The sequence below is a fragment of the Microtus ochrogaster genome, chromosome 6 (genome assembly GCF_000317375.1).
Source record: "Microtus ochrogaster isolate Prairie Vole_2 chromosome 6, MicOch1.0, whole genome shotgun sequence".
NCBI lineage: Eukaryota > Metazoa > Chordata > Mammalia > Rodentia > Cricetidae > Microtus > Microtus ochrogaster.
This window is the reverse complement of record NC_022013.1, coordinates 77,672,718-77,684,591: the sequence shown is the minus strand read 5'-3', so window position 1 is coordinate 77,684,591 and position 11,874 is coordinate 77,672,718. Positions and strand designations below refer to the sequence as shown.

General features: G+C 45.0%; 2 protein-coding genes across 2 annotated transcripts in view; one reads left to right on the top strand and one right to left on the bottom strand.

The window, feature by feature from the left end:
- Positions 1-11,405, bottom strand: part of Ints7 (integrator complex subunit 7) — a 54,897-nt gene extending 43,492 nt beyond the window's left edge. Inside the window, exons 1-4 of the mRNA XM_005348883.2 lie at positions 11,224-11,405; positions 6,367-6,496; positions 5,519-5,665; positions 2,150-2,287 (exon numbers count right to left, since the gene is read on the bottom strand). Coding sequence (XP_005348940.1) covers positions 2,150-2,287; positions 5,519-5,665; positions 6,367-6,496; positions 11,224-11,317 — 509 coding nt within the window. The 5' untranslated portion in view covers positions 11,318-11,405. The remainder of the gene's footprint in view (positions 1-2,149; positions 2,288-5,518; positions 5,666-6,366; positions 6,497-11,223) is intronic.
- Positions 11,406-11,643: 238 nt separating this feature from the next.
- Dtl (denticleless E3 ubiquitin protein ligase homolog) overlaps positions 11,644-11,874 on the top strand; it is a 35,405-nt gene continuing 35,174 nt past the window's right edge. Inside the window, exon 1 of the mRNA XM_005348887.3 lies at positions 11,644-11,836. Within this exon, the coding sequence (XP_005348944.1) occupies positions 11,785-11,836 (52 nt within the window). The 5' untranslated portion in view covers positions 11,644-11,784. The remainder of the gene's footprint in view (positions 11,837-11,874) is intronic.

The window sequence follows — 11,874 nt, the reverse complement described above, 5'->3', positions numbered from 1 at the left end:
ATTATTGACATATTTTTTTATTACAAATAAGTCCAACATGGTAATAATACCATAGTAAACATTCTATTTTTAAATTTATAGGGCTAGGCTGTGTTGGGGAATGCAGACCCTCAGACCCTGAATTTTCTGTGACTCCTTACCTGCCAGAGTAAACAACTTGATTTTTTTTATGCTTGCAGCTGCTCTGAGCACAAGACCCTTATGAGTTCCTGATGGAAGGAGAGTGGTTTCCCCTGATGGCAGGGGAGTGGTTTCCCCTGATGGCAGGGGAATGGTTTCTGGTGGACTTGCAGGTGAAAAATCCCAAGAGTTAGGGTGTGGCCATTAGTCAAGGAGAGCCCTATTATAAGCTGCCATGAAACACAAAAAAAGGGGTGCCCCTGTTTCAAGGATGACCTGTGTCTCTGTCTGTGTGTGTGTGTCAATCTCCAGCCCCTTGCCTGACCCCAAACTGTCCTGTGGTAGACAGGTGAGACAGTACAAGGCTGGGCATTGAGACTGATACCTTTAATCCTTGCACTTGAGAGGCAGAGGCAGGAGGATCTCTGTGAGTTTAAGACCAGCCTGGTTTATATATTTGAGTTCCAGGACAGTCAGAGCTACATAGTGAGACTCTGTCTCAGAAAACAACAAACAAAATTATGATGGCTCAATGGTTAAAAGAACTTATTGCTCTTACACAAGACTCTAGTTCAGTTCTTGGCACCCACATTATGAGGCTCACAACCACCCATGACTTTAGTTCCAGGAGATCTGATGCCCTCTTCCTGCCTCCATAGGTACTTGCATGCATATGGCATACAACACATAAATAATAATAAATAAATACTACTGAACTGGAGATATAGCTCCAATGGTTACTGTCCTGCTTGAGGATCTGAGCTAAACCCCCTAAAGATACGCTAAAAAAAAGCCAGTCATGGTATGCCTACAATTCTAGTACAGGGTGTTAGGACACAGTCCAAGAATGGAGTCGTGTGAGAGGAATTCTGAGTACTTGTGTGAAAACTCCAAGAAAACAAGACAAGAGCCTTATAACGCCAGTTTCTCCAATACACAGAATTTGCTCTTGGAATGTTTTCACACTCCTCCCAGGTTTAGTGGGTAGCCGATGTGGGATGTCCTTCTGTATGCTGGAAATATGATTTTTTTTTACCACTGGTTAATAAAGAAGCTGCTTTGGCCCATGGCAGGGCAGAATATAACTAGGCGGGCAAGTGAATACGGGGGAAAAAGGAAGGAAGAGTCTGGGAGACACTGGGAGACGCCAGAAGCCGCCATAGGAGCAAGATATGATGTAATACCATGTCTATGTGGCAATACATAGATTAATGGAAATGGGATACTTTAAGATGTAAAAATTAATAATAAGCCTGAGCCATCATCTAAACAGTCTGTAATTAATAGTAAGCCTCAGAGTGTATAATAGGAACTAGTGGGCAGGTAGGAGTGAGCTCACTTCAGCTGTTGTTATTTACAGGCCTCTATGGAAAAACATGTTTTGTCACGTGATCACACTTTATTCAGGTGACTCTTAAGTCTCAGAATACAAATCGTCTGATACTCTGAATAGAGTTGGTTATTGTATGAGTCTTTAGTCTGATCCTGCTTGCCCAGGTTCACTCTACCAGCTAAAACAGTAAATGTTGGGAAAGGCACACAGGAGGATCCTTGGAAGTGTTGGCTGGCCCGCATGGCCCTGTCTCAAAACAAAAGGTAACCATCACTTAAGAACTATGATAACCCTGAGGTTGTCCTCTAGTGTCCATACACATGTACACACAGGCATTCATGCAACACACACACCCTGTTCTAAGACAGCAGTATAGCATATGATATCCTGAAAATGTCAGTTTATAGTTGAGCAATAGAAGACAATCAGAAAGTAGCCATTTTGGATCATGGATGTATTTGTGGAAGGCTCTTCAGTAGACATCAAAGCTATCAACTGCATCTTCCCCAAACCAGGCTATGAAGACCTTGTCTTTTTGGGACCAACATTTGTATTTTCTTCCCTAATATGTTTGAAGACTTCTTGGAAAACACACCTTATCATTTAGATCTGTCTTTATCCTTTAATGACTACAGATATTGATTATTCTTTCAAAAACTCCCCTGGGAGACAAATTACTAAAAGGCCTGGACTTACTTTGATTGTGCAGAGAAGTTTGTGGCTGCAAAAACAGCCGCTTCGACTTCAACGTTATCGTGGGAATCCAAACTCTGCCGAATACTGTGATGGGCATTCTTCCTCTCAGGGATGATTGACGCCAGACTTCCCAGCATCCTACAGAAACAGAGAAACCCAAGATCAGAAATACAGTGAAGGAAAAGGAAGGCAAGCTAGATATCGACCCAGAAAGTTTAGGTCATTCTATAAACTTCAGGCTAAAATGATTGACTTTAGGAATCTAGCAACGACTCAAATCTAAGCACATCCAAAAGCTTAAGTACAACAGAAATATTAAAATAGCTCACCTCCCATAAGCTAAACTTCCTTCCCCATCCTCCTTCCCCTCCTTCCTTCCTGGCCCTGTACTGGAATTCAGAGCTTCACCCGAGCGAGGCAAGTGCCCCACCACTGAGAAACATGCCCTCTTCCCCTGCCTCTGACACATAGAGCCACATTTCCAAAAAAATCACTCTGAAGTACATCTCAGGTATTGGAGCCCAAAAAGAACCTTTTGAATTATTAAAGCATCCAAATGTCAATCTTCCAATGTTGCATAAAGAAATCCACTTTAACAAAATATTAGGAACACAAAGTATCTGCTATTAAGCAGAATCACAAAGTCAGCAGACTTGCCTGCTTCTTTGTCCCACATCAATGAATATCAGCATGATGCTTTTGTAAACTACCACATCAAGATTTCTCCAGAGGTGGAGGATGCCCCCTGCAGTTCAAGCCAGTATTTGCAATAGTGAGGAAAGTAAAGCCTAGAAAAAACAGACAGCTCAGTGGGGACCTGTCACCATAGCTGGCAACATGAGGTCAGTCTCTAGGACCCACGTGGTAGAAGAAAAGAACTGAATCCTGAAATCTGTCTTCTATTAGCACAAAATAAAAAGTCCAAGTTAGGCAGTGGTCGTGCACACACCTTTAATCCCAGCACTGAGGAGGCTGAGGCAGGTGGATCTCTGAGTCTGAAGCCTGGTCTGCAAAGCAAGTTCCAGAACAGTCAGTGCAACACAGAGAACCCCTGCCTCAAAAAGTCAAAAAAAAAAACAAAAAAAAAAAAACAAAAGAAAAACCAAACAAACCCAAAAACCCAAAACAACCACATGAAACAAAACCTTTTGCAAGGACATCCTCAGAGAGAACACATTCATTAACATCTGTCCTCTACAGAGTTTGGTTTCTTCCTTAACACAATCCTATTAATGCTACTGAATAAAGTCATATGGAAGCAGGTGAGATGGCACATCTTCAGAACCCGTGTACGGTGGGACGAGAGCACCAATTTTATAAGAGTTGTCCTCTGACCTCTACACATGCATCATGGCATGTGTAAGTGCACACTCATATGCAGTACATACTACACACACACACACATACATACACACACACACACACACACACATTTCTTGTCTTTTTTTTTTTTAAGAAAATAGTTGGCAGGGCATGGTAGCACACGCTTTTAATCTTAGCAATCTGGAGACAGAAAGAGGTAGATTTTTAAGAGTTCAAGGTTAACCTGGTCTATGTGGCAAGTTCCAGGCCAACCAAGGCTACACAGTGAGACCCTGTCAAAAACTACACAGAAAGAAAAACGAAAATGCGTGTGGTGCTATTTACATCAAGACAGAGTTGTGGCAGTTCATCAGTGTGTTAGGACCGCAACAGTCTCAAAATATTTAAACTACCTCCAAATGAGGTGGAAAATCCACTTTAGAATTCTATTATTCTCCTTCATTGCTTCTGATAAAAACTAAAATCATACATACTCATGGGAACAATTCAACATCACGTCTCTCCAGTCCTTAACTCACTGACCCCTCCCAAATAATCACTGTGGACAGTGTTCCTTGAGGACTGTTCTGAAGTAACAGACGATGTACTCACTAACAGGAAGGACCTGAAGGAGATCCCATCACTTGCTCTTGAAAAGATCCTGAGTTCAAGTCCTATCAAACTGTAACAGCAGTTACAGGGGATTGGACATCCCCTTCTGGCCCAAAGGGTACCAGGCATGCATGTGGTACACAGACATACATACAGGCACTCACATACATATAAAAATCTCACAATCATTTTTAACAATACATTCGTTTCTGTGTTAATATAGACAAACTGTTCATTTACACAATATTCTATCAATTCTATTGAGATACAATCTTTCTAACCTTTTATTACACAAAAATAATGTGACAATCATTCATATACATCTAAACAGTAACTTTTTTCTCTTTGAATAGATGGGGTCTTTCTGGCCTGAAGCCTGTTATGTAGCCTCGGCTGGACTCAAACTCAGAGCTCCATCCTCCCAATATCTTCATTTTAAGCTTCCCACTGGCTACAGTCTCCAGCTCCCCAGCCCTTTTCTGTTTTGTGATGCTGGGAATGAACTTACTGCCTCAAGCATGCTACAGTGGATAGTTTGTTTTGGGTCTTTTGTTTGTTTGTTTTTGAGACAGTTCCTCTGTGTAGCCCAGACTGCCCTAGAACTAGTTCTGTAGACCTTGAACTCAGAGGTCCACCTGCTTCTGCCTCCCAAGTGATGGGACTAAAGTCCTGTACCATCACCGTCCAGCAAGCTGGATGGTTTCTTAAAGGTAACACTCAATCTTTTGAGGGGGGTCTCATATAGTTCAGGCTGCTCTTAAACTTACTGTTTAAGTGTAATGACCCTGAACTTCCTGCCTCAACTTCCCGAGTGCTGGGATGACCCTGTGCACACCACACCCAGTTTCAGGAAGGTCTGTGAAGCCAGGAATTGAACCCAGAGCTTCAGAAGGACAGGGAAGCACTTTTACCAAGACAGCTGCATCTCCAGCACCAAGAACTGACTTTAAAATAGCACATGATAAGCGACTTAATCAAAAGGCAGAAGAATGACAAAGCAACTAATTCTGAACAAGGAAGTAAAAATTTTTGGCCCAGAAAAATAAACTCAGGGAGGTAGTGACATCCTGGTTACAAGGAGGACTGTATGGGCAGGGAAAGCTAGAAAGGAGACTGATAATTTAACTAACCAAGATCCAAAAATTTCCCTCAAATTATACATGTGAATATACAAATAGAACTGAAAGAATGAAGACAGGCATGGTGGCATTGACACGGAATCCCAGCTACTGGGAGGCCAAGTTCAATGCCTGCCTGAGGAACTCCAGACGCTCAGAAGCGCCAAGGCTTTGCTGTACTGAAATCCACCTCGTTCTTACGTCAGAGCTCCTACATAGTGGGGCGCTTGAAGCACGAGCAAGGCAATTTACAACCAAAACAGCATTACGGATGTGGACATGGATTTACAGGTAGGGACGGTTACCACACTTCTTTGATCACACAGTGACACAGTACCGGAGAGTGATGGCTCTTGCCACGGGGTCATTGCTATGAATCACTGAGAAGACCCTCTTCACAAACTCGTCCACGTTGAGAATCTTCTCCAGGTGCTTTTCACTCTGCTGGGTGACTTTGAGAACACACAGCCTCAGGAAGTTGTTTCTAGAAGACACAGAGGAGGAAATGAGCTCACTCTAGGAAAGGGGTAACAGGGTCAGCGCAGTACAAGAGGCACTGCTTTCCAGTCTGTCACTGCCTCACCACTAAGAGCGCTAAACTGTTCCTGATGGATCCCAACCTAAAGCAGCTGCAATAGCGCAGCACTGCTGTAATGCCAGGCCAGGGCACGGCTGGCCTCCCTCCTCTCCCAGGTAACCCATCACTACCTTCCTCGCTCAGGTCTGACCTGACACATATACAGGCACATGAGTGCACAGACAACAGGAGAAAGGAGTGGGAGAGGTAAGCGTGGGAACAGAAACGAGGAAATGGCCTTTATTCAGTGCTGCTTACATAGTTCAAAAACTGCACACGCATGCATCTCATGCTGCAAACCACTAAATGAGATAGGAATTTCTTAAAACAATCTGTACAAAAAACCCCACAGATTCTTATAAAATATACATACAGTATTAGAATAAGATTGTTCTGATTGATCTTGTTCCCTAAAAAAACCAATAAATTACTTGCTGAACCTTAGTTTTTATTTTTTGCTAAAAATGTCATTAAATCTCATACCAAAGTGTGGTGCAATGCAATCTGCATCTACCAAGAGTACCTCAGTGGCAGGAGGTCCTAATGGGCCAGAAGGAAAGAGAGCACAAAACATGTTCTTTAGGACGCCAGGCATTACAAAGACTTACCCAACTCTGAAAACATCAGCTAACTTTAGGAACGCTGAATTGATGAGAATAGGGAATGGGTACTTCTGGAAAAGCCTAGGAAAGCGGACAACTGCTTCACACTGTTCCCCGAGTTTGCCAGACCTCAGACCTAGTGAAAAACCACAGGAGGAACTAATCACAAACCTGCGGCTCCAGGCAGAAACAGCAAACACTGACTTACACAAGAGAAGCACCTCTGTGACTCCCATTCAAACTGAAAATGGAAGGCTGGGCAAAACTGCATGTGCCTCCAACCAACGCTCAGGAGGCAGAGGCAGGAGGACTGCAACTCAGACAATTTAAAACAGTTAACAATAAAAATGGCAAACAATCATTTGGAGGGTGGGCAGAGTGGCACACACCTATAATCACGTCACGTGGGAGGAAGAGGCAAAAGAATCAGTTCAAGGTCAAGGTCATCCTCAGACACACAGTAAGTTTGAGGTCAGCCTGGGCTTAATGCTTAAGACTGTCTCAAAAAAAAAAGGAAAACACAAACAAGTGCTTTAATAGAAAACTACCCCCAAAAGCAACACCAAATAGCCCTCCAACAACTAATAAATACTTCAGTAATTTCACAAACTTTCTCTTTACTTTTCTTTTTTTTATTTCATGTGTCCACATAAGTGGGTGCGGAGGGCAGAAGATGTTGTTTACCTGGGGCTGGAGTTACAGGTGGTTTGGGTGCTAACAACCTAACCCTGCCGTCTGGAAGAATCGCATATGTTTTTAGCTACAGAACCATCTCTTAAATTGATTCTCTTAGACACACAGCAATGAAAAATAATTTTTAAAGTGTCTTAAGACTATTCGAGAGTATAAACATCAGTGAATTTAAAAGGACTGAAGTCAGACAGGTTTGATGGTATAAGTCTGTATTTCTAGATGCTCTCAGGCTGAGGCAAGAGGATCACAGTTAAAAACTAACTCATGAACTTATGTGCAGGCCAGCTGAAGCACCTCAGTAAAAACCCCGCCTCAAAAAGGGGGTGGGGGAACTGAGGCAGAGTTCAGTGGCAGAGCTCTTGCCATTCTTGCCACGCACTCTCAGAGCTCTATGTCTACTCCCTGGCACCAAAAAAAAAAAAAAAAAAAAAAAGAAAAAAAAAAGAAAAAAGAATACAAAAGAATACAACAAGCAAGCAAAACCACACATAATTTATGTTCTCTATCACAACGGAACTGAATTAACAATCAGACAGAGAACATGATCTAGAAATCTTCCAAGTATTTGGTAATCAAACAATGCACTGCTAAAGAGGGGGAAAGAACAACTCAGAAGAAGAAAATTTATTAACAGAATGAAAATGACAATACAGTTTATATCAAATACTCATGTTAAGAAAGAAGAGATTCGGGGCTGGAGAGATGGCTCAGTGGTTAAGAGCATTGCCTGCTCTTCCAAAGGTCCTGAGTTCAATTCCCAGCAACCACATGGTGGCTCACAACCATCTAATAAGATCTGATGCCCTCTTCTGGCGTTCAGGCATACAGACAGAATATTGTATACATAATAAATAAATAAATAAATAAATAAATAAATATTTAAAAAAAAAAGAAAGAAGAGATTCCAATAAGCTATAATGTAACATATTGACATATAATAATGCAGTCTGTATGTGCGAAAATACTGGTTTAGAGCAAATAAGAGCTTTTGAGACTAAACAGATGACAGTCATATATAAAAGTGAGGCTGTGGTTTCAGTAAGTACTGAAAAGGGGCCTTGGATTTCGGATTACTTCATGTGATTTAGTCCAGTAAAGGGTCACCAACCAGACTGTACCGTGGAGAACTAGCTGCTGAACCCTGTCTTTGTCCCAGTTCTACTAACTTTAAAGATTCACTTGTCAATGCCGGCAGAGTAAATTTAGTCTGGTGGTAAACAGTCTCAGGAAAAATAATCTGAATCCATATGGTTTGCATGTCTATTTCCCCCCCATACTTTTGACACGGTTTCTCTGTGTCACAATGCTAGCTGTCTGGAACTCACTTTGTAGACCAGGCTGGCCTTGAACTCAGAGATCAGCCTGCTTCTGCCTGCTTTGGGATCAAAGTCACACACCACCACACCTGTCTGTTTACCTGTTTACTTGTAAACTCAGCTACTATGCCGGGGAGTCAGTCACCTGGCACACACAGTGGCTGAAGCCCTTCTCTCAGGACTGTGGAGTCACACCCTTGCTAACACCAACTACATTCGTGCCGACACGGGCTACAGGACAACCGTTGTCTTTGTCACGGGAGGATTAAGATGTGGGAAATCGGGTGGAGACATCCCAGGGGAAGTCCTCCTGACTCTCTGGCACCCCACCAGGACTTTCACACGTCACTGAACTCAGCAGCCTCCCCAGTGCATCCTCTACAATCCCTCTCTCCCACTGCGTGTGCAGCAAGAAAGGCAATGGTCACCACTTCTTCCCACTTTCACCTTTCCGGAGCCCAGCGACCATGAAGGCCACAGGTTGAGTAATGTCACTTAGTCTTTCTCTCTGTGTGAAGGAAACCTTGCTTGTTTTCATATGGACAACTTCCAATCAGCTGAGGGAAAAAAATCCTTGGTCTGATAAGAATCTACATTAGGAAAAGCTATGCTTATTACAGTAATATGTGAGACTCTGCCTTTAGCAATGTCCCCGGGCCCAAAAGTGCTCGTGTCACATTGCCCTGTTCCTGGCTCGTACATTATCTCTCGGAGCTTGAGGCTCATCGGTAAAACATGCACCATTTACTGCTTACAAGTATGTATTTTATTTCAACTCTTCTTATAAAAAGGCTGTATTAACTTTCCCTGTATAACTTCAGCCTTTTCTTTGAAAGACTCTTATTTTCATTATGTGTATGCTGGGGGCGGTGGGAGACACATGTGCATTTTCAGCTTCCTGGAGTTACAGGCAGGAACGGAACTCTGTCCCCTGGAAAAGCAGCGTGGCCTCTCAAAAAGTCACCCATCCCTCCAGCACCAGCAAGGTTTCCAAAAACGTGAAGCTCATTCTTCATGTGCACACAGGCGTGTGTGACTGCAGGCACAGGAGTCCAACAGGCAGAAGACAACTCACAGGCGTCAGTTCTCTTCTTCCACGCGGGTTCCAGAGCTCAGTCAGGGAGTCAGGCTTGCCCAGCAAGCTGTTTTACCTGGTAATCCACCTCACTGACATGACGGCACACTTTTCGGAGGTAACGCTAGATGTCTTTTTTTTCCATGCCCCATCCAGATCCCTGTTCCACCTTATCTACTCTTAGCATGGGACAAGACCAACTACAATAAAGTGATATAAAATACCTCTGAGAAGGAAATTATTATATAATATTTAAAGAATAAAGTTCCTATTATAACTTTATGTTTTAGAGACAAAAAGACCTATAGCTCAGTAAGAGTAAACGCCAAAAAACAGCAAAATATCAATTTTTGTTTCAAGAGTATGTACACCCAATTTGAAAGTGGTGACTTTTTTTTTTGGTACATCAAAAGAAAGTAAAGGCTTTCTTTAAAAATCTAGGAATAATACCGGGTGTGGTGGCGTATGCCTTTAATCCCAGCATTCGGTGGCAGAGGCAAAGGCAGGCGGATCTCTGTGAGTTCGAGGTCAGCCTGGTTCCAGGACAGCCAGGGCTGTTACACACTTAAAACCCTCCCTGATTCTGGGGAAAAATAGAATCCAAGAACAGACCAGGAATACGGCTCAATTAGTGAAGTGTTTGGCACTGAATAAACCAAGGGTAGTGGTGAACACCTGTAACTGTAGGACTCGGGAACTGAGGAATGAGGGATGAAAAGTTGAAAGCCATCCTTGACTATACAGAGTTCCAGGCCATCCTGCGCTTCATGAGACCCTGTTGCAAAATGTGAGCCACTCTCACCTGTAGCAGCCCCACACAAAATCCCTGAAGGGTCAACAGGCGTATTCAAGTCACGGAGCTGCAAAGGGACTAACGTGGACTTGAGGGCGGATCCTTACAGAGTCTACTCCAGTCCTCCACAAGTTAGACACTGGTTGTTTTTCAAGACAGGGTTTCTCTGTGTAGCACTGGCTGTCCTGGAACTCCCTCTGTAGACCAGGCTGGCCTCGAACTCAGAGAGATCCTCCTGCCTCTGCCTCGAGAGTACTGTGATTAAAGGCGTGCACCACCACCGCCCGACAACACTTGAATTCTTTATGGATAACTATCTGCCCTTGCCTCCTTTGTCCATCTCCAGTGTTTAATAAATGCATCTTTCGCATACCACTGACATTTAATATTAGTGACACTGCTACCAGCTCAGACGTGCAGGTGATTTGAGGCTAAATGATAAAGTCGCTTTCCATAATCACATTAGCAGAACTGGAATTTAACTCCTAACCCTGAAGTTTCTTCTCTTAGCTACCTGCACAAGAGAAGCTAACTCGTGGAACTTGTCTGCAGAGAAAGAGAACACCCAGTCATATTTGCCAGATGTTCCCAGCCATGTGGAACCTGTTTCAGAACTCGTAATTGGCAGTCACACAAAACAAATCGCTGTAAAACGCTCCACCAACTCTTAAGGCTCTCTCGATGAAGACCTCATCTCCAGTGGACGTTTTTTAAAAATCACCTCAAAAATCATCACTGGTAGAAATGATCTCATTGACTATTTGGGAAATGGGCAGACCGTGCCCCCAAGTGGTCAAAAGCGTCCTCGCTGGCACGGGCCCCTGGTACAGCTGTGCCAGGCCAATCCAGCAGCCCTGCAGGCGCCGCCGCGCTTCCCGCCCCGCACATCAGCGCACGCGCCCTTCGGGCGTCTCCGGCCGCCGCCGCGGGGTGGCGCCACATCCCCCCCCCTCCACTGCCGACGCTCCGCCTGCTCCTGCCCCTACCTTTGTCCAGCTCCATGAGAGCAGAGTTAGCGTCCAGCTCCTGCTCGCCGTAGCCGGCGTCAGCCAGAAAAGACTTGGTTGAGTTTGACGCCATGACCGGAAGAGTTGCCCGACTCGCCTCGTCACCAAGATCGCAAACTCTGCCCCGGCACCGCCACCTTCCCCCGCCGCGGTCTCGCAGATTTTTTTTTCCCTCCCCCTCCGCGCGCCGTCATGCAGTGTACGCATGCGCCCCAGTCGCCCCGCGGTTCGCCAGCGCCTCGGTGGGGCCCCCCGCGCAGGCGCTCAGGGAGCTCCTGAACCCTGGGTTCCCGCGGCCGAGCGAGGAGGGGGCGTGGCCCCGAAGGGGGCGGGGGCTCTGAGGCGCCAGGACGCGGCGGCGAGAGCCAATCAGAGGGCGTGACGTTAGTTTGGCGCGGAGTTTGGCGGCCGGGGCTTCTAGTGGCGGGAGTTGGAGGCAAAAAACGGGTCGCGGTGCAGAGGCTGCCAGCGGCTGCTCGTGTGGGACTCGGGGGCGATCTTCTCGGCGTTTCGCTCGGCGGAGCCTTCTCCTCAGGCCAGATGCTCTTCAACTCGGTGCTGCGCCAGCCGCAGCTCGGCGTCCTGAGGAACGGTGAGTAACGGTCCCAACGGCCGCCGGCCGACCGCTCG